We start from the raw sequence: 22,806 nt of genomic DNA, 5'->3' as shown, positions 1-22,806 counted from the left end.
GTGTCTCCAGTGTGTGGCGCTCTGTTGTTGTGTTTTGGCTGCTCTATCCTTCAGGCCAGTTGTCTGCAGAGGCTCTCCTTGCCTGCTGTGCTCAGTATTTGGTACCTGGACTAAATGTGGTGAGTTAACTAGGCATGCTCTGGTCTGCTTGTGAAATGAGACCTGACAACCTAACCATGAGAATTAATGCCCTGCAGAAGTCTCCGGTTGAGAGATGTGATGGGGGCAGAGACTTGTGCTGATCTTCTGTGGGAGGGGTCCACCATGCTGGGACAGAGTCAAGCTTGACTTAGAAGAGCAGTCCAGCCAGAGCATAGGGGGTGGGGTTTTTGTAGGCAAGTTAGGCAGACTTGTTGTAACTGTGCTGCCTCCTGCTGGTAGCTCTGTGTTTATGCTGAGTGGCAGGGTAGGGAAATGCCCCTGGCCAGCTCCCCTTTTTCCAGAGAGGTGTATATGAGAATGCTTCCTCCTTGGGACTATCTCCAAGAAAAGTAAATAATCACCCCACTGTGTGACCCAGGTATTCTTCAGATCACTGTTTCCACGCTGTCTGTTTCCTGGGTTGTTTGTCAGTCTTCTCTCCAGGAGTAGGGAATGCCCTCAGGTATCAGCCAAACCCACTGACCTTTAAAATTATAGACTTTAAACCACACTGGATGCAAGAACTCATGAAATGCAGTCCCTTTTGTTTTCTAAGCCAACGATTTTGGGAAACATTATCCTTGTGCATTCCCCTGTGTGTTCCTCTTTCTTTTGCCACTTTCTGAGATTGTCCTTCCTTCCCTGTGTAGCAGTTGCAATCTGTTTTTTCCCTAAACCTCATCTTTGCACCTCCTACCTTCTTTGATGTGGCCTCCTCTTTCTCTTTAGTTGTGGAATTTATTCTGTCAGCCTTCAAGCTGATTTCTAGGGTATTTAAGAGGATTTAATTGTTACCTAGTTGTGTTCGTGGGATGAGACAAGCCTAGGGTCTTCTTACTCTGCCACCATCTTGGGGTTAATTGGCAGCAGTTTACTTTTGATATTAAAACTCATTTTAAAATAAGTTCATTTTAGTTTTAGCGAGTTGGACCACATATTAAAATTCTTCAAAGATTCCTTTTCCACAAACACTCTACAACTTTCTTTTTTTTACATTCATATTTTATCCTACTTTCCCCCTCTTTAAATAACCAACCTCAATTTAGCACAAAATTTCTTTCTTTTTCTTCAACAAGAAAGTATTTCCATCCCTCATACTTTCTTTTACCAAAAGCACACATCCTACTTTTCTTGCTGTAAAGATGTTTTCCTTGTTATTTATGGTAGCTTTAATCACCTAAATTAATCAGAATTCTCAACTCTTAGGAAACTTCACTAAGAAATAAACAATTGTAAAAAAAAAAAAGAAATAAACAATTGTGAGCTATTTTTTACATTAGCATTCTGTGAAAGTATAAATGCTTTCTATGATTTCTGGAAACATATACTTTTTTTAATAGAAAATTTCTCAGCATAGCATAAAACATGTTTATTGATAGACTCAAATATCCTTAGTTCCTCTATAAAAGGAAACCAAAAGTGGATAGGCCTGTGCTTGGTAATTTATGTTTCACTATTTTATCCTATTTGAAATTATCTGAATAGTCAATGAATTTAACTTATTACTTTACTTAGCAAAACTTTAAGGTTTCAGGTTACCCCAAAGAGTAACTACTTAAAAAGTTCACCTAAAAATATTTTATCCTACTTATATCTATTTAATTTACTTTCATTATCAATTAGGTTTAGATTACCCACAAAAATTTTATGAGAAATTAGACAAAGTCAGCCTTTATTTCAAGGTATTTTTATTGTTGACAAATATTTTGACAGAAATAACAGAATCCAACAGTACATTAAAAGGATTATTCACCATGTCCAAGTGGTATTCATTCCTGGGCTACAAGGTTGGTTCAACATCCACAAATCAATGTGATACAACACAATAATAAAAGAAAGAACAAGAACCATATGATACTCTCAATAGATGTTGAAAAAGCATTTGACAAAGTATAGCAATCTTTCTTGATCAAAACTCTTCAAAGTGTAGAGATACAGGGTACATACCTCAATATCATCAAAGGCATCTATGAAAAACCTACAGCAAATATGATTCTCAATGGGGAAAAAAAAAAACTAAGAGCTTTCCCCCTAAGGTCAGGAACATGACAGGGATGTCCACTATCACCACTGCTATTCAATATACTACTGCAAGTCCTAGCCTTGGCAATCAGACAACAAAAAGAAATAAAAGGCATCTGAATTGGCAAAAAAGAAGTCAAACTCTCACTTTTTGCAGATGATATGATACTTTATGTGTACAACCCAAGAGACTCCTCTCCAAATCTCCTAGAACTCATACAGGAATTCAGTAAAGTTTCAGGATATAAAATCAATGCACAGAAATCACTTGCATTTCTATACACCAACAGCAAGACAGAAGAAAGAGAAATTTAGGGGTTGATCCCATTTATAATTGCTCCCAAAACCAAAAGATACTTGGAATAAACCTAACCAAAGAGGCAAAGAATCTATACTCAGAAAACTATAAAGTACTTATGAAAGAAATTGAGGAAGACACAAAGAAATGGAAAAATGTTCCGTGCTCATGGATTAGAAGAAAAAATATTGTGAAAATGTCTATGCTACCTAAAAAAATCTACACATTATTTGCAATCCCTATTTTGATATGGTATCAAAATACCATTCTTTTTTTTTTTTCAAAGAAATGGAACAAACAGTCCTAAAATTTATATGGAACCAGAAAAGATCCCAAATAGCCAGAGGAATGTTGAAAAAGAAAGCCAAAGTTGGTGGCATTGCAATTCCAGACTTCAAGCTCTAGTACAAAGTGTAATCATCCAGACAGTATGGTACTGGTACAAAAACAGATACATAGATCAATGGAACAGAATAAAGAGCCCAGAAAGTGACTCTCAATTCTATGGTCAACTAATTTTTGACAAAGCAGGAAAGAATGTCCAATGGAAAAAAGACAGTCTCTTCAACAAATGGTGTTGGGAAAATTGAACAGCCACATGTCAAAGAATGAAACTGGACCATTTCCTTACACCACACACAAAAATAGACTCAAAAGGGATGAAGGACCTCAATGTGAGAAAGGAATCCGTCAAAATCCTTGAGCAGAACACAGGCAGCCTTCTCTTTGACTTCAGCCACAGCAACTTCTTCCTAGAAACATTGCCAAAGGCAAGGGAAGCAAGGGCAAAAATGAACTATTGGGACTTTACCAAGATCAAAAGCTTTTGCACAGCCAAGGAAACAGTCAACAAAACCAAAAGATAGCTGACAGACTAGGAGAAGATATTCACAAATGACATATCAGATAAAGGACTAGTATCTAAAATCTATAAAGAATTTAGTAAAAACACACAAAGAACAAAGAATCTGATTAAGAAATGGGCAGAGGATACGAACAGACATTTCTGCAAAGAGGACATCCAGATGGCCAACAGACATATGAAAAAGTGCTCCAGGTCACTTGGCATCAGGGAAATACAAATCAAAACCACAGTAAGATATCACCTCACACCAGTCAGAATGACTAAAAGTAACAAGTCAGGAAACGACAGATGTTGGTGAGGAGGAGGAAAAATGGAAGCCCTCCTACAAGGTTGGTGGGAATGCAAGATGGTGCAGCCACACAGGAAAACAGCATGGAGGTTCCTCAAAATGTTGAAAATAGAGCTACCATATGACCCAGCAATTGCATTACTGGGTATTTACCCTAAAGATACAAATTTAGGGATCCAAAGGGGCATGTGACCTGAATGTTTACAACAGCAATGTCCACAATAGCCAAACTGTGGAAAGAACCTAGATGTCCATCAACAGATGAATGGATAAAGAAGAATTGGATAAATGGATAAAGAAGAAAAATTGAATGGATTTAAATGGATAAAGAAAGAATTTAAATGGATAAAGAAGAAGAATTGAATGGATACAATTTCACTGTACACATCCATATCTATATCTATATACAGATACTATATGTAGTATATAGAATATAATAATGAAATACTATGCAGTCATCAAAAGAAATGAAGTCTTGCCATTTGAAATGATGCGAATGGAAGTAGAGAGTATTATACTGAGCCAATTAAGTCAGTCAGAGAAAGATAATTATAATATGATTTCTCTGATATGAGGAATTCGAGAGGCAGGGCAGGGGGGTTGGGGAATATGAAAGAAAAAAAGGAAACAAAATGGGATTGGGAGGGAGACAAACCATAAGAGACTCTTTATCTCACAAAATAAACTGAGGGTTGCTGTGAGGTGGGGGTGTAGGGAAAGGGTGGTTGGGTTATGGACATTGGCAAGGGTATGTGCTATGGTGAGTGCTGTGAAATGTGTAAGCCTGATGACTCACAGACCTGTACCCCTGGCGCTAATACATTATATGTTAATAAAAATTATTTTTAAAAAATAACAGAACCTTATTTGATTAGTAAGCCTAGGTGGAACTGCATGTCTGCAGTATATTTAATGTTGGTACTCTGAAGACATGCTTATGTTAACTAAAACAAATTTAAATTAGCTTCTATTTGCCAAAGATTGTCTCAAATCAGGTGAACCTGAAAAACATTTGGGTTAGTTTCTACTAAGTTTGAGACTTTTATGAATAATTAATTCATGTAAGTGCTTATTTGTTTAAATCAATTAAATAGAGATCTTTTACAAATTAATTTTAATAATATGAACCAGAGGTAGAAAACAACACACATCTGCACTGACACATTAAACATGCGCAGAGACCTTACAGCTTCCATTTTACTAGTTATAATAGAAGTTGTTTCTAGGTTGTTTTTCTGGTAAATGAAGCTGCCTGTTTCAATGGCTAAAACTAAGTGGTTTTTTTTTCAGGTTTTTATTTAAATTCTAGTTAACATATTCTATAGTTAACATATATGGTAAAATTGGTTTCAAGTATAAATTTAATGATTCATCACTTACATATAACACCCAATGATCATTACAAGAGTCCTCCTTAATATCCATCCCTCAGCACATCTCCCACTCATTTATCCTCAATCAACTCAGTATATTCTCTATCTTTAAAAGTCTCTTATGGTGTGCTTCCCTCTCTTTTTTCCCCTCCCCCCATGTTCATCTGTTTTGTTTCTTAAATTCTTCATATGAGTGAAATCATATGGTATTTGTCTTTTCTTGTCTGACATATTTCACTCAGCACAATACACTCTAGTTCCATCCACCACAAATGGTAAGATTTAATTCTTTTTGGTGACTGAGTAATATCTCCCTCTGTGTGTGTGTGTGTGTGTGTGTGTCTGTGTATACGTTTCACATCTTCCTTATCCACTTATTAAGCGATGGATGTTTGGGCTATTTCCATAATTTGGCTATTGCTGGCAATGCTGCTATAAACATCTAAAATAAGTTTAAGTGATATTTTTTTCTTTTGTTTCTTTACTGATAAGAATGACCTTTCTGAAGTTTGTACTTTAACATGAATATCTCAGGCACAGAGAAGAATGCAAGTTATAAATCTTTTAAGGTAAACAGGGAAAGTTTGGAGATTGAGAGGAAGGAACTGGTGAACTTCGAACTGCTTCTAGAGTTATATTTCTAGTTTTTCACACATTTTAAAGATAAGGACCGTTGATTTCAAATCCTCAAAGAACTAGGTTGCAACTTAATTAGCAATATAAATTAATCCACCCACCCAACTATATCATCTTCAAGTTGTTTAAGGGAGAAAGCCTAAAAAGGATTCTTATCCGGCTCTGAATATGAGCTATGGTCACAGAGTTAGTCAGATTGGTGGTCTCCCATTTTATATTCCTTTCATCTAATCTCAGGAGGAAATCCTCTTACAAAAAATTTGAGGATAATCTCTGTCTAGTTTCTTTCTTTCTTTCTTTCCTTTTTTTTAAAGATTTATTTATTTATTTCTTTTCCATTTTTTCCAATTTATTTATTTTCAGAAAAACAGTATTCATTATTTTTTCACCACACCCAGTGCTCCATGCAAGCCGTGCCCTCTATAATACCCACCACCTGGTACCCCAACCTCCCACCCCCCTGCCACTTCAAACCCCTCAGATTGTTTTTCAGAGTCCATAGTCTCTCATGGTTCACCTCCCCTTCCAATTTACCCAAAAGCACATACCCTCCCCAATGTCCATAACCCTACCCCCTTTCTCCCAACCCCCTCCCCCCAGCAACCCCCAGTTTGTTTCGTGAGATTAAGAGTCACTTATGGTTTGTCTCCCTCCCTATCCCATCTTGTTTCATTTATTCTTCTCCTACCCACTTAAGCCCCCATGTTGCATCACCAGTTCCTCATATCAGGGAGATCATATGATAGTTGTCTTTCTCCGCTTGACTTATTTCGCTGAGCATGATACGCTCTAGTTCCATCCATGTTTTCGCAAATGGCAAGATTTCGTTTCTTTTGATGGCTGCATAGTATTCCATTGTGTATATATACCACATCTTCTTTATCCATTCATCTGTGGATGGACATCTAGGTTCTTTCCATAGTTTGGCTATTGTGGACATTGCTGCTATAAGCATTCTGATTTATTTATTTTAAAGAGAAAATGAGAGGAGAGTGTGTGCATGCATGGGGGTGGGGGGAGGGGTAGGGGGAGAGGAAGAGAACATCTTTTTTTTTTTTTTTAAAGATTTTACTTATTTATTTGAGAGAGAGAGAGAGAGAGAGATATCACAAGTAGGCAGAGAGGCAGGCAGAGAGAGAGGGGAAAATAGGCTCCCCACCAACCAGAGAGCCTGATGTGGGGCTCGATCTCAGGACCCTGAGATCATGATCTGGGCCAAAGGCAGAGTCTTAACCCACTGAGCCACCCAGGCGCCCCATGGAAAAAAAACTCTCATGCATTGGTGGTGAGAATGAAAAATTGTATAACCACTTTGGAAGATAGTTTTGTGGTTTCTTACAAAACTAAGTATACTTTTGTCATCTGTTTCAACAATCACACTTGTTGGTATATAACTAAATGAGTTTAAAGCATGCCCGGACAAAAACTTGCACACTGATATTTTTAGCACTTTGTTCATAATTGCCAAAACTTGAAATCCACCATTATGGTTATCTATAAGTGAATGGTTAATTAATTAGTATATCCAAGAATGGAGTATCACTCAGCACTAAAAAGAAACAATCTATGAAACCATGAAAGGACATGGAGAAACCATAAATGTATATTAAAAAATGAAGAAAATCAATCTAAAAAGGCTACATAGTCTATGATCCTAAGATATAACATTCTAGAAAAGCTAAAATTATGTAGACAGTTAAAAAAAAATCAATGGTTTCTAAGGCTTGGAAGGGAGGGATGAATCAGCAGAGCACAGAGGATTTTAAAGGCAGTGAAATGATTCTGTATGTTACTATAATGATGGATACATGTAATTATGGACTCTGGGTGATAATGATGTATCAGTGTGAGTTCATCAATTACAACAATGTATCACTCTGCGGAGGGGGATGTTGATAGTGGGAGAGACACACAGGCAGTATATGTATGGGGCAGGAAGTCTATGGGGAAATCTCTACCTTCCACTCAATTACATTAAACTGGTCTAAAAAATTGAAGTTTATTTAAAAGAGGCAAAATAATAACATAAACTAAAATAAAATTTAAAGTAACAAATAAAATGCTGCTATGCAGTGCAGGCTTTAAATATCAGTTGTGTTTTCAGATAATTACACATGTCATTTAAAATAAGCAAGTTTATACAAATCAAAACCACAGTGAGATATTACCTTAACACCTGTTAGAATGGCTATCATCAAAAAGATAAGAGATAAAAAGAGTGGAGATGTGGAGAAAAGGCAAAAATTTTCCACTTTTAGTGGGAATGTTAACTTGTACTGCCAACTGTGGAAAACAGTAGGGAGCTTTCTGAAAAAAATTAGTAATAGGTCTACCATATGATCTAGCAATCCCTCTCTTGACTATATACCCAAAGGAAAGGGAAACTGGGCCTCAAAGATATATTTTCTCTTCCATTTTCATTGTAGCATTATTGACAATAGCCAAGATATGGAAACAGATATACATCGACAAATGAATGGATAAAGGAATTATCTGTTAATTGAAATAAGCCAGACAGGGAAAAGGGAAGTGAGGTATCTTTCATATTAATCCTTGAGAAAGGAGGAAATCCTGTTGTTTGTGACAACAGGGATGTATCTTGAAGGCGTCATGTCAATTGAAATAAGCCAAACAGAGAAAGACAAATATTCCATAACGTTACCAATACATGGAATAGAAAAAAAAAATTAAACTCAGAAGTAGAGAGTAGAAAAGTGGTTGCCAGGGGCTGGAGAAAATGAGAGGTTCGTATAAAGGTATAAACTTTCACCTATAAGATGAATAAAGTCTGAGGATATGGTATAATAACATAACTGAAATTTGCTAAGAGTAGAACTTAAATGTTTTTATCTATATAAATAAAATACATACATATGTATGTATGGTTGATGGATGTATTAGCTAGATATAATCCTTTCATAATATATGTGTTTACCAAATCATCAAAATGTACAACTTTAAATATGTTTTAATTTCATTTGTCCATTTATACTTCAATAAAGCTGAAAAATAGGCAAGCTTCTGAAATATTTATCTTAAAATTATACATTTTGGAAGTCCTCTTGTCATTTCATATGCAAGAGAAACCATTTCCTTTTAATTATTCTTATTTCTAAAATATACCACTTGAAATACTCTTATGTCTATATGGCCCATTTGGTTTTAAATACTTTTTTAAGATTAAATGATAGTTTTTTTAAAAGAATTATCATTTGCTGTGACATGCGTGGGAAGAATTTACTAAAAATGGCTCGATCTCCTCAAACATATAATTATTTCAAAAGAGTCCTGATAATGATGAATACCAAATTGTGTCTTTTGACATCTCTGCACAATTGAGAAGAACTTCTTTTCCTTGTTTTAGACCACAAGAAGATAAGAGCAATCGTTGGCTTGGAGAACAAACATGAAGTAATATCCCAAACAGATCTGATAATCCCATTTTTATTATTTATATCATCAATGCGTCCCCAAAGCTACACACTCAGTCAAAATAATAAAATTGTATTCAATGATATTACTTGAAAAATATAGTATTTTGTTCTTAATATTTCAGCTTCCAGGAAATTATAGAGGAAGAGGCAATGAACTGAAATTTCACAATGTTAAAGAAACTTAAATATTTCCTTCTCATAATTATGTATACCACTCAATTCTTTTTTCTCTTGCCAATACAAAGGAGTCATAAACATAAACTACAAGTTTTATCAAATTGAGTTAAAATGAAAGATTCTGACCTAATTGTGAAGTGATACAATGACTAAATCATTTGTAATAACTAAAATTTCATCTCTTTGCAGTGGCCCAAGAATGACTGCAATTTAACCATATTTGTCAAAATACTTTTATTCCCATAAAACTAACAAAGCTCTATTATATGAGATTGTTATTAAAATATTATTAAAAACACACATTGCATGCCATTATAAACAGGGTTTTACAAAACATAATGCATGTAAAGAAAATTCATAATTGAAATTCAAATTCTTGATTATTCAAAAGCCACACCCCTACACAGCTATAATCCAGGTCAAGAAAAGTAGTTTGCTAGTAACTCGCACTTTTTCCCCATGCTGCATTCTCCCCAATCACAACTGGTTTGCTGTCTTCTCAAGTAACCATTATTCTGACAATAGTGGTAGTAGTTGTCTTGCTTTATGATAGCAGTTTTTTTCCCAACCAGAAATGCATTCCAAAACAAGTTTATTTGAATCAAATTATATATGTTTGTGTGTATTTATTATTCCATATCTACTTCTTTCAATTAACATTATGTTCTGTGAGATTCATTTGTTTTTCCATTGAACTATAATTTACTAATTTTCCTTGTTGTATACTATTGCTTTATTATGCTACAATTTACTGCTATTTTTAATCTATAAAACATTTTTAGGGTACACATTTTAATACCTTGAACTATCTGGTACATAGTTGGAACTAGGAAGAATAATGCTACATGAGTAGTCTTTTTTTTTTTTTCAGGATTTTATTTATTATTTGGCAGAGAGAGAGAGAGCGAGTACCAGCAGAGGGAAGGACAGAGGGAGAAGCAGACTCCACTGAGCAGGGAGCCCAGCATGGGGCTTGATCCTAGGACCCTGGGATCAACAACTGAGCCAAACACAGATGCTTAACTGACTGAGCCACCCAGGCACCCTGCTACATCAATATTCTTATACATGTGCTTCAGTGCATATATATACACGTTTGTGTTGAGTTGATATTGGAAGTGAAGAATCAAACTCTTACCAGTTTTATATGAGCTTTTGCATTGCTACATGTCCTCATGAAAATTTGTCACTTCCTGTCTTTTAAATTGTAACCAGTTTGGGAGATATACACAGAAAATGCATAATGTTTTAAAAATTGCATTTCTTGTGGTTTATGGTTTTAGGGCCCACATTTAACTTTTTAATTCATTTTGAGTTGAGTTGAGTTAATTCATTTCTGTATATGGTGAGATAAGGATCCAATTTCATTTATCTGAATGTGATTATCCAGTTTTCCCAGTCTATTTATTCAAGTGAATATCCATTCCTCATTGCTCATTCTTGCATCTTTGTCAAAGATCAGTTAACCTTGAATGCACAGATTTATTTCTGGGCTCTCACTTCTGTTTCATTCTACATATCTCCTTTAAGGCCCATATCTTATGGTTTTTTTTTCCAATTTATTTATTTTCAGAAAAACAGTATTCATTATTTTTTTACCACACCCAGTGCTCCATGCAAGCTGTGCCCTCTATAATACCCACCACCTGGTACCCCAACCTCCCACCCCCCCGCCACTTCAAACGTTTTGGTTACTATTGCTTTGTAATATTTTTTGAAATCAGAAAGTACAATGCTTCTAGCTTTGTTCTTCTTGCTCAATATTGCTTTGGCTACTCAGGGTCTTTTGTGGTACCATATGAATTTTAAGATAATTTTTCTATTTCTATAAGGCATGCCATTGGGATTTTGATAGGAATGGTATTGCATCCCTAGGTCAATTTGGATATTATGATTTTTTAAAATAATTCTTCTAACCCGGGAACATGGGAAGTCTACTTATCTGTGTTTTATTTCTCCCTGCAAGTGAACTTGTTTTTTTGAATTAGCCACTAGCCTAGACTTGACTAAACTTTGTCCAGGAGGTAGTTCAGCTCTGGTTGACCCCACATACCTTGGGTATGCTTTTCTCATAGTAATGGCAGAAGCACAAGATACTAAGCCCCACTCTACTTGTGTCATGTGCATTAATACCCCATTAGTCATAACAGATCTCAAAACAACAAGAAGAACAAAAGTCTAAGAGCAACCACAAAATCAAAGTAGGTTACTTGAGGTAGGAAATAAATCCTCCCAGATACTTCTATCACATAGAGATAGAGATAAATGACATATGAATATATTGTCGGGAATATAAAACTCATTGAATTAATGCTTATGTATCTATTTGAGCTTCACGACAATCAAATAATTGAAAGAGGAGTGTCTTATCTCAGATGATTTCATTTTGGAAATTGACCCACCAATATTTAAGGTCTAGAGACAAAAGTGATACTGTCATTGCCATTTAATATATGAATAATATTTGAATAAACTATATTCATATTAGATTTGTGATTAAAACAAGAAAAGTTATCATCTCATCCTGTCAGTTAGAGGGGAGGTGTAGTATGCCACAACACTGGTAGTGACACAAGGTACTTGTCTTTGACTCATCTCCTTTACCCACTTAAATATTTTATCCTGGGACACATCCTCATAATAAAATGCCACTAATTGGGAAACTGATAGGATAAGTCAATAAATTTTATTACAAAGAAACATTGTTATAGTAGAATTGGTGGAGAGTGGGAAATATAATGTATGCCAAGTTGGATCACAAGACAAGCAAACACTTGATAAATGCGGATGGAAACAAACTCTTAGGAGTGGTTTACATTCACTTATTGGAAAGTATATCTGTCTAATGTATTTTTTCATCTATTACTTTGATAATTTTATGAGAGAATTAAAATATTCAAGGTATGAAAAATACATATCTGTAATGAGACTTTTCTTTTACTTACTGTTAATCATGTTCAATTTTCTTGTAGATAGTCTACATGGGCTGGTGTGAAGCACGGGAGCAAGACCCTTTGCAAGACCGTGTGTACTCACCAACATTTCTAGCCCTGAGGGGATCATGTCTTTACAAGTTTTTGGCACCTCCAGTAAGTGTCTTCATCCAGTGTTTTTTTATCCATATTATCATTACAGAATGACATCAAGTTAATAATAATAAATACCATATTACCGACATATTTTTAAAAATAAAATACAGAAAAAAATGGAAAACAGTCCAAATGTTCTGTTTGGACTAAAAATATATGTTCTAGCATTAAATACTTACTTTATAACCCTGAAAGGCATTTCTGTCCAGGAATTTATGACCTTCAAAACATGTTTGTCTATGTGATACAGGTCTATCTAAATTTAAAAAAAATAGCATTTTGATATCCTATTTTCTAGTCATTGGTCTTTGTATTAAATATGTATGGGTACCTATGGACCTAAGGTCTTTCTTCTGGAGACATGTACCTTACACAGTAGTAGATTCTCCATAAATATTTATTGAATATAAATATCAAATGCCAGACCACTCACTTACTGGTTTGAAATTACATAGGGTTTTGGAAATATCAAGTCTGACCTGTTGCTATTTTGTAGGACTATGTCTACACAAAGTTCAAAGGACCCAGAAGGCTGGAAAAAAGCCATAAATATTTTTATATTTTACTATATTCCTACTATGAAAAATTTCTTATGACTAGACAAATACATGTTTTAAACATAAAAAAGTGAAATGACTTCACTGTGGTATTTGGTGTTTTCACAATGTTACAAGACCTTCACAACCTGAAATAATGTCCCGATATAAATGATGTCTTTTTAAAAAATTAAAGCCAGCATTGACAACTATTATTCTACTTTGTATGTAACTGGTGGCAAAATTACTATGTGTGTGGAATATAAAAACTTAGTATTTATATGTAGATAATATACACAGTATTTAAAATATGTAAGTACATTGAGAAAATGAAGATTGATAGAGAACATAAAACACTTGCTGACAAAGGAAGAGAAATGGTGATAAACTTAGAAGAGAGGAAACCAAAATACCACACATGGACCTCTATAAAAATAGCTCCACAACTGATATATATAGTACATATGGGAAAGTTTCTTTGTGTACCATAATATATAAATAAAATGAAGAGGGAAATCAGGGTTACCTTTCTAAAACAAATGACATAAGTTTCTCATCTTTTAAAGGTGACAACATGGGACTGGACCCGAGCAGAGAAAACATTTTCAGTTTATGAGATTATGTGCAAGATTCTCAAGGTATGAACAATAAATAGGTAGTGAAAATTTTCATGGCTTTTCCTTACCAATGGTTCTGTGCTCATAAATAGTTCATGAAAACAAATGATGCAAGGACATAAAAGATAAAGATAAAAGAAAAAATATATAACAAATAGAATGCAGAGAAGTATATAAGCACCCTCATATCAGTTTAAGTAATTACTAAGAAGATTCTGTAGTCTCTCTGTCTGGCTAGAGGAACAGAAAGCTTAGTTCATTGAAGGAGAAATTCAACTGAAAATAGTATTAATTTAAACTACAATTATTACCATATTTGTTTTGTTTTGTTTGTTTTTCTTTTTTTTAAGTAAAACAGGAAAAAAGTCTTAGAGAAGAATTGAATTAGAAAATGCAGAAAATATGAAGGCATGTGCAAAGAAAGATCATTTTTTTTTTAAATCTCAGAGTTAGGTTATCCCCCTTTTTTTTTTTTTTTAAATGTCAGAGTTAGGTACTTCTGAGTACACCAAAGAATATATAATTGTCATAAATCAATTAAAGTTCCGGCAATACACAAGATAATTGGAATGGGAAGTCATTGAGAATTCTGTAAAATTCTAAATGATTTCTGTAGCCATTTTAAGATGCAAACTGGGAATAATTTACAAAACCTAAATAATAATCTGCATTTGGATTTTACTCTGAGGTCTATAGGATTGGAAGATGATAATTAAATCCTTGTTAAGTTTGACCTTGTTTGTGTAGCCAAGAAGAACTAAGTTCCCTGCATTTTATGTTGATTATTTTCTTCTAGTTAAAGATTCAGTAGAAAATGCTGGAATATTTACAACATAAATGAAATGTATCAAAAGTATCTGAAGACTGAGAAACAAAAAAATATTATTACCTCAGAAATGTTCATAATTTTTCTTCCCTACAAAATAATCCTAGATTAAAGCTAACATTCATAGTAGCACAAGAGCTAAATAAAAATAAAGGTCATTGTTTGCTGATTACTGTGTATGGTTCTGGTTCTATTTTGGGGCAGTTGGAGGAAGAACAACTCTGACATACTTGAGTTGATTTTTAGTAAAGAAGCCCCCGGCAACTCCTAAAAGATGTAGGAGTGTCTGAAGAAAAGGAAAGCATGCTCAACTCCAGTTTTTTAAATAAATACCAAAGCAGCTAATGGAATTATAATTTAATCTAATTGAATGAGATTCTAATTAAAAATTTTAGCCAAAAAACTGGTGGAATTCAGAAGAAAGGATTAAAGAGCGGGAGGGAAGAAGGAAGGAAGTGGCGGAGAAAGGAAGGAAGGGAGGGGGAGAGGGAGGAGAGAGGGAAAGAAAGGGAGAAAGAAAAGATAAAGGAAAAAAAAAAACCCAAAACTCAGTACTCTAACAAGTCAGTTTTGTTAATTCCTTCGTCCTACACTAATGTAACTTTTTCATAGTGGAATCCAGGATGCATTTCTATATTCTTATTTAGATTTAAATTATTTCCTAATCATTTTCCAAGTAGCTATATGGTCTTTACAAGCCTCTCTTAAATCAAAAAAAAAAAAAAAAAGGCAGATTGAGCATTTAAAAATAATTCAGTTTATGGTATTACTTGAAATAAGGACAGTTTTAAAGGAGAGAATAAGAATTATGTGTGGCTCCATGTAACCACTCACTACTTCATTTCTCTTTATTTTTTTTACAATGTTAGGATTATATGGTTTGTAATCTTTTCTTTTATAAAAATGTGGAGTTTTTTTATGTCAATATACTTAAAAAAAAACACAAAACCTTGACCTTTTGGTAGATGTAATGTATCCCATCCTTTGGCCATATTTATTTACCCATTTAGGTGCTTTCTCATTTGTTCCATCAGACAGCACAACAATGACTAATTTATATAATAGTTAGTGATTGAATATTTGACATACAACAGGTAATCTGCTAAGTGCTTATTATGTGGCTGGGGGAACAAAAAGCAGAAAAACTCCCTTCTTTCACTGAGCTTACATATCAGTAGGGTGGCAGACATAACATTAAGTTAACATGAAGGCACACACACAAAAAGTCGATAGCAAAGAACTGATGTTTCCCTACAGACTTTTATGTAACTTTCTAGTTATTTATTTTAATCTAAATTCTGAGTTTAGCAAATCCTGGGTGGAAAATATTTCAACATATTCAAGATGTTAGGTTTAGGTATCTAAATTCCTTCCTAGAAAAGTCATACCAATTTATACCGCCATTTCAAATATCTACAAGTGCCCGTGCATTTGCTCTCTGCGCAAATTAAAATCAAAGAGCACTTCTCATTTATCTTTTCCTATATAATTTCCTATTAGCTCATTAGTTGCTTTGGGAAAATTTTTTACATAAGTTAGTGAGGCCTGAAGATAAATATTTTTAGACGCTCAATAGAACATAACTTTACTCTTACTTGTGGTATGTAAATAAGAAAGCTCTTCTACCATTAATCAATACAACACTAATTATCTGTGCTTCATGAATTTACATTTGGCACACAAAATTGTCTGCTGAGGATTCTTTTTCCCAAATGGAAATGTGATATAGCACAAGAATAGAAGAGTGAACATAAGACTCAGTGTTAAATGGATACTTTTCCTGCATTCGGATCAGTGCCTGGAGGATGATTGGTTTAGTGCATCCAGACTCAGAGATTTGGGTCTGGGAAGCAATTCTGAAGGGGGTCTTCTGTAACCCAGCCATCTACTGCCATGAGGGAACAGTCCTGTGCAGATGTATGGATTGTAGACTTCAGTCTCCAGAAAGGTATCTCTTGGATAAGGCAAATTTAAAGGCAAGTTTAATGATCTGGACAATAGAACATCTGCCCCGGTACCATTAATAGAGAAATCTCTCTCCCTCTCTTCTGACAGGAAACTATACCAGTACTTAGAAAAATGAAGTAATAATAGTTACCCATTATATATAGCTAACACATAAGTGCCAGGTATTGTTCTCAGTTTCTTGAAATAATAATTTACTTAAACTTTACAACACCACTATGAAGCAATTATTTTTCCCATTTCACATAAATGGAAATGAAGGCAAAGAGTTTAAGTAAATAGCTCAAGGTCACAATAGCTAGTAAATGCCAGAAGGAAGGATCTGAATCTTGCAGTCTGTCTTAGAAATCTGTGCTCTTAAATATACTATATTACCTCTTTCTCTTTCAGGAAAAGCATTGATAAATTAGAAAGAAATGAAAATGAGAAAGCCAGCCAGGTGATGAGAGAACAAAATTTTCAGAACAAGACTCTTGACAAAAAATGACAACTCTGTTACTAAATACATTACCCTTTGCAAATATAGTAGGCACTTTGACCTTCAACTTCTTCTGTTCAGTGGATCTAACAAAGCATGGGGTGCTGTAATGGTTGGCAATTCATTAATCGATATGTGAATGTATTTTTATGAATTAATTCATACTACAAATGTTCATGAAGTACTCTCTATGTGCCAAGCACCTAACTAGGTATCAGAGATCCCTTGCATCTGGAGAGGAGAGCTGAGCTCCCAAAAAGCCTAGATGACCAAGGAATTTAGAAGGGCCATTTTGGAGGAGGCCTTAAATAAACTTGAAAGATAAATGATTATTAAAGGGTTCAGATGATGTCTTTTAGTTAGGGTTGGAGTTTGGTGAGTGGGAGAAGTGGGCTTTGTGCATATAGGAAGTAATGGGTAAACTTTTCCAGGTGTACAAAGAAAGATGTGTCATTTAAACAACTAAGAAACATTCCGTAAGTCTGTAATTTGGGTATGGAAGCTAATGCTGCTGCTTGTGTGGGGGGAGGGGAAGCTGTTAAAAGTCAATAAAAAGGAATATAAAACTTATCTGAAGAACAAAGGAGCCCCCTAAGAATTTCAAGCCTGAGAAGTGACTGAGGTTGCCATCTTCAAAATAGTCTTCTAACTGTACCATGAGACAGGATGGGAGGGATGGGGTGGACGGATGCTTCCAAGCTGCCACCAAGATTCTGGGATAGAGACGACCCATTCCAACAAGACATGGGCAGTGGGCTGGAAAGGTGCAGGGTCAGAAGATGGGCAGAGGAGAAGACTGCACGGAGGCCTGCAGTGGTAATTACCCTCATGACAGCCACAGGCCCGTAAGGCCTGTCCTCTCTTAACCGCTCTGGTTTATCTGACTCTTGGGGCAAAATGAGTGCCTGAGTTCTCACTCTAAGACCACAGTGTAGCTGAATGCAGCTGGAAAAAACTCACCATGTGTTGAATTCTGAGCTTGCACCTCAAGAAAGCCTTTAATTCTGTTTCACAGAATTCTGTCCTCGTGTCTAATCTACCAAAACCTAGGTTAAACCTTCTCCCTTTCCTTCAAAGTTAATAAATATTTCTCCTTCTTAATCTTAATTGATTGTTCTCTTTCCTACTTATAGAGGCTGTCAGCTTTGTAAATCCACTGGCAGCCCAGTTCTAGAGATGGCTGTCCTCACTCATGTCTAAGGCCAGGCCAGCTCCTCCAGTATAAGAGGTCTTACTGGGAATCTGGCATTTCTGCCCTGATAACCTCCAGTGCACATGTCTTGCCCAGACCCCATTGTACCTGACTGCTGGCATGCCTTATGGAAATCTCAGATGTTATATGTCTCAAATTTAGGAAGGGCAGTTAATTGGTGAGGAACTTGAAATACCATGGAGATTAGAGAAAAAAGGAAAAACAGAAGCTCGAATTCTGTTTTATTTTCTGAAACTAGGAGAAGAAGGAATGACCAACAGATACTTTATATAAAGTGGCAAAACCAGTACTCTAGATAATTGACTGATAGCCTACTGATTCTTAGCACTGGGTACACTGACATTAGAGTACCTCATATGCTGATCAAGAGGAGTATGTTCAGACGTCCTGGGACCTCTCGTTTATTCAATTTGGGGGCCTCATTACAAAAAAAAAAAAAAAAGTAAAACTAGGAATAAAATTGGGCATGAAAGTGAATATTTAGAATGAGGAAAAAAATCACAACACAGAATAATTTTAAAAGAAACACCAGAAACATTAGAAAATTTGTAAAAATGCATTATAATATTTACCAGCTATCCAATGCAATTCTTTAGTACTTTTTCCCCTATGACTTTGGAGTGCTGTATATTCTTTGTTTCTTCAAACAAAAAGAACTTTAAAATATTAGCTTCCGATTATGCTGAGTGAAATAAGTCAAGCAGAGAGAGTCAATTATCATATGGTTTCACTTATTTGTGGAGCATAACAAATAGCAAGGAGGACAAGGGGCGTTAGAGAGGAGTAGGGAATTTGGGTAAATTGGAAGGGGAGGTGAACCATGAGAGACTATGGACTCTGAAAAACAGTCTGAGGGGTTTGAAGTGGCGGGGGGGTGGGAGGTTGGGGTACCAGGTGGTGGGTATTATAGAGGGCACGGCTTGCATGGAGCACTGGGTGTGGTGAAAAAATAATGAATACTGTTTTTCTGAAAATAAATAAATTGGAAAAAAAAAATATTAGCTTCCACAGGAAAGAGAAGTTATTCCCTGTATTTTGTCTGTACCTAACTGGGCACCTGTGCTACCTCCCAGCTGGAAAATACCCAAAGTGCCATCCTTAAATACAATTCCTCATGTAACCTAAATCTCATCCTACAACTGGATTTAGTAATTCAATTTCAGTGATCAGATGCTTCCTAGTAAGAGAATGACAGGACCTATCAGCATGATGTGAAAGCCAAGGCACAGTAATTATCCTGTCAGCCAATCAGACATGAGGAAACACAGGAAGTATGAATGGAGTATCTGACCTAGTTCAATGTAGTTGAATTGTATGAACCTCCTAATATCACGTGGCTAGCAAACCTTGCAGAGGAGGAGGTCTACTTGGTTTGTAGATAGTTAAAGCTTACCCCTTTCAGAGCCAACATTAGACTGAGGAGGAGCAAGCCTTTTTGAAAGGCCATCTCTCTTTTTTTTAATTTTTGGAATACTGCATTCCATACTAACATTATATGTTGGTTTTTTTTTTTAATAAATTTTTTTATTTTTTATAAATATATATTTTTATCCCGAGGGATACAGGTCTGTGAATCGCCAGGTTTACACACTTCACAGCACTCACCAAAGCACATACCCTCCCCAATGTCCATAACCCCACCCCCTTCTCCCAACCCCCCTCCCCCCAGCAACCCTCAGTTTGTTTTGTGAGATTAACAGTCAGTTATGGTTTGTCTCCCTCCCAATCCCATCTTGTTTCCTTTATTCTTCTCCTACCCACTTAAGCCCCAGTGTTGCATCACCACTTCCTCATATCAGGGAGATCATATGATAGTTGTCTTTCTCCGCTTGACTTATTTCGCTGAGCATGATACGCTCTAGTTCCATCCATGTTGTCGCAAATGGCAAGATTTCATTTCTTTTTATGGCTGCATAGTATTCCATTGTGTATATATACCACATCTTCTTGATCCATTCATCTGTTGATGGACATCTAGGTTCTTTCCATAGTTTTGCTATTGTGGACATTGCTGCTATAAACATTCGGGTGCACGTGCCCCTTCGGATCACTACGTTTGTATCTTTAGGGTAAATACCCAGTAGTGTAATTGCTGGGTCATAGGGCAGTTCTATTTTCAACATTTTGAGGAACCTCCAGGCTGTTTTCCAGAGTGGTTGCACCAGTTTGCATTCCCACCAACAGTGTAGGAGGGTTCCCCTTTCTCCGCATCCTCGCCAGCATCTGTCATATCCTGACCTGTTGATTTTAGCCATTCTGACTGGTGTGAGGTGATATCTCATTGCGGTTTTGATTTGTATTTCCCTGATGCCGAGTGATATGGAGCACTTTTTCATGTGTCTGTTGGCCATCTGGATGTCTTCTTTGCAGAAATGTCTGTTCATGTCCTCTGCCCATTTCTTGATTGGATTATTTGTTCTTTGGGTGTTGAGTTTGCTAAGTTCTTTATAGATTTTGGACACTAGTCCTTTATCTGATATGTCGTTTGCAAATATCTTCTCCCAATCTGTCAGTTGTCTTTTGATTTTGTTAACTGTTTCCTTTGCTGTGCAAAAGCTTTTGATCTTGATGAAATCCCAATAGTTCATTTTGCCCTTGCTTCCCTTGCCTTTGGCAATGTTCCTAGGAAGATATTGCTGCAGCTGAGGTTGAAGAGGTTGCTGCCTGTGTTCTCCTCAAGGATTTTGATGGATTCCTTTCTCACATTGAGGTCCTTCATCCATTTTGAGTCTATTTTTGTGTGTGGTGTAAGGAAATGGTCCAATTTCATTGTTCTGCATGTGGCTGTCCAATTTTCCCAGCACCATTTATTGAAGAGGCTGTCTTTTTTCCATTGGACATTCTTTCCTGCTCTGTTGAAGATTAGTTGACCATAGAGTTGAGGGTCTATTTCTGGGCTCTCTATTCTGTTCCATTGATCTATGTGTCTGTTTTTGTGCCAATACCATGCTGTCTTGATGATGACAGCTTTGTAATAGAGCCTGAAGTCCGGAATTGTGATGCCACCAACTTTGGCTTTCTTTTTCAATATTCCTTTGGCTATTCGAGGTCTTTTCTGGGTCCATATAAATTTTAAAATTATTTGTTCCATTTCTTTGAAAACGATGGATGGTACTTTGATAGGAATTGCATTAAATGTGTAGATTGCTTTAGGTAGCATAGACATTTTCACAATATTTATTCTTCCAATCCAGGAGCATGGAACATTTTTCCATTTCTTTGTGTCTTCCTCAATCTCTTTAATGAGTACTTTATAGTTTTCTGAGTATAGATTCTTAGCCTCTTTGGTTAGGTTTATTCCTAGGTATCTTATGGTCTGGGGTGCAATTGTAAATGGGATTGACTCCTTAATTTCTCTTTCTTCTGTCTTGTTGTTGGTGTAGAGAAATGCAACTGATTTCTGTGCATTGATTTTATATCTTGACACTTTACTGAATTCCTGTACAAGTTCTAGCAGTTTTGGAGTGGAGTCTTTTGGGTTTTCCACATATAGTATCATATTTGACAAAGTACGGCATCCCTTCCTAACTAACATTATATGTTTTAAGTTTAAATTTTTGGTAAAATATACATAGTGTTTAGTATAATCACAGTGATACTCTTACAAAATCATTTTCAGGAAAAAGTGCCACAATATTATGGCTGACTGCGCTGTGTGAGGAGAGCTTTTCTCTTGGTGGGAGATGGAGAAAGAGAGAAAGAGATTCAACCAAGTAGATATGGGGATGAGGAATGGGAGCCTGATTTCTCACTGTCAGACATAAGAGTTGCGAGTGAGGCAGACCAGCCTGAAATAAACCCCGTGGGGCTGGATTAAAATTAGAAATACTGCTATACGTAGGAAAGGGGGGTTGGATTATGGACATTGGGGAGGGTATGTGATATGGAGAGTGTTGTGAAGTGTGTAAGCCTGATGATTCACAGACCTGTACCCCTGGGGTCAGTAATACATTCTATGTTAACAAAATAATTAAAAAAAAAAAAAAGTGGGCGCCTGGGTGGCTCAGTGGGTTAAGCCGCTGCCTTCAGCTCAGGTCATGACCTCAAGGTCCTGGGATCGAGTCCCGCATCGGGCTCTCTGCTCAGCAGGGAGCCTGCTTCCCTCTCTCTCTCTGCCTGCCTCTCCATCTACTTGTGATTTCTCTCTGTCAAATAAATACACAAAATCTTAAAAAAAAAAAAAAAAGAAATACTGCTATACAATTGGGGTGTGTGTGTGTGCACAAACCTTACCCTGCTTTCTGAGAGTACCTGGTTCAGAGAGTCCCCAACAGCAAAAGCACATCCAGCAAACCAGCTCTCACTTTCTTAATACCACCCTCCACTACGAGGAGCCAGAACCCTACAGAAAAATTGTTGCTGGGTTGACTGCAGCATAGAAAGTCAAGGATAAGTTCAAATTATTATATTGTCCCAGAAAATCAGAAAGTGCTTAAAGAATGATGGAGATATGTCAAAAGACACAGAACTGCTTTAAGGGTACCTGCTGACAAATCTGGGACAAACTGATATTCAAAATAGGAAGCCATGAATCTATCTTCACAAAAATAAGTAAATAAGTGGAAACTTCAATAAGAAACAGAACACTTAATAGTTTCAAAGTACCTCCCTATACAGTACTTACTACAATTTCAAAAGAAAAAAGAGAAAAGAGGGGGCGCCTGGGTGGCTCAGTGGGTTAAAGCCTCTGCCTTCAGCTCAGGTCATGATCTCAGGGTCCTGGGATCGAGTCCCGCATCGGGCTCTCTGCTCAGCGGGGAGCCTGCTTCCTCCTCTCTCTCTATGCCTGCCTCTCTGCCTACTTGTGATCTCTGTCTGTCAAATAAATAAATAAAAATCTTGGGGCG

The 22,806-nt window shown here is 36.1% G+C and overlaps 1 protein-coding gene across 2 annotated transcripts in view; it reads left to right on the top strand.

Annotated features, from left to right (window-relative positions):
* SNTG1 (syntrophin gamma 1) overlaps positions 1-22,806 on the top strand; it is a 939,244-nt gene that overhangs the window by 826,258 nt on the left and 90,180 nt on the right. For both annotated transcript variants that reach the window (XM_044245618.1, XM_044245617.1), the window contains 2 exons: positions 12,208-12,324; positions 13,427-13,498. In XM_044245618.1, the coding sequence (XP_044101553.1) occupies positions 12,208-12,324; positions 13,427-13,498 (189 nt within the window). The remainder of the gene's footprint in view (positions 1-12,207; positions 12,325-13,426; positions 13,499-22,806) is intronic.

Source organism: Neovison vison, chromosome 4 (genome assembly GCF_020171115.1).
Source record: "Neovison vison isolate M4711 chromosome 4, ASM_NN_V1, whole genome shotgun sequence".
Taxonomy (NCBI): domain Eukaryota; kingdom Metazoa; phylum Chordata; class Mammalia; order Carnivora; family Mustelidae; genus Neogale; species Neogale vison.
The sequence above is the reverse complement of the archived record's forward strand: the minus strand, read 5'-3'. Positions and strand labels throughout refer to the sequence as shown.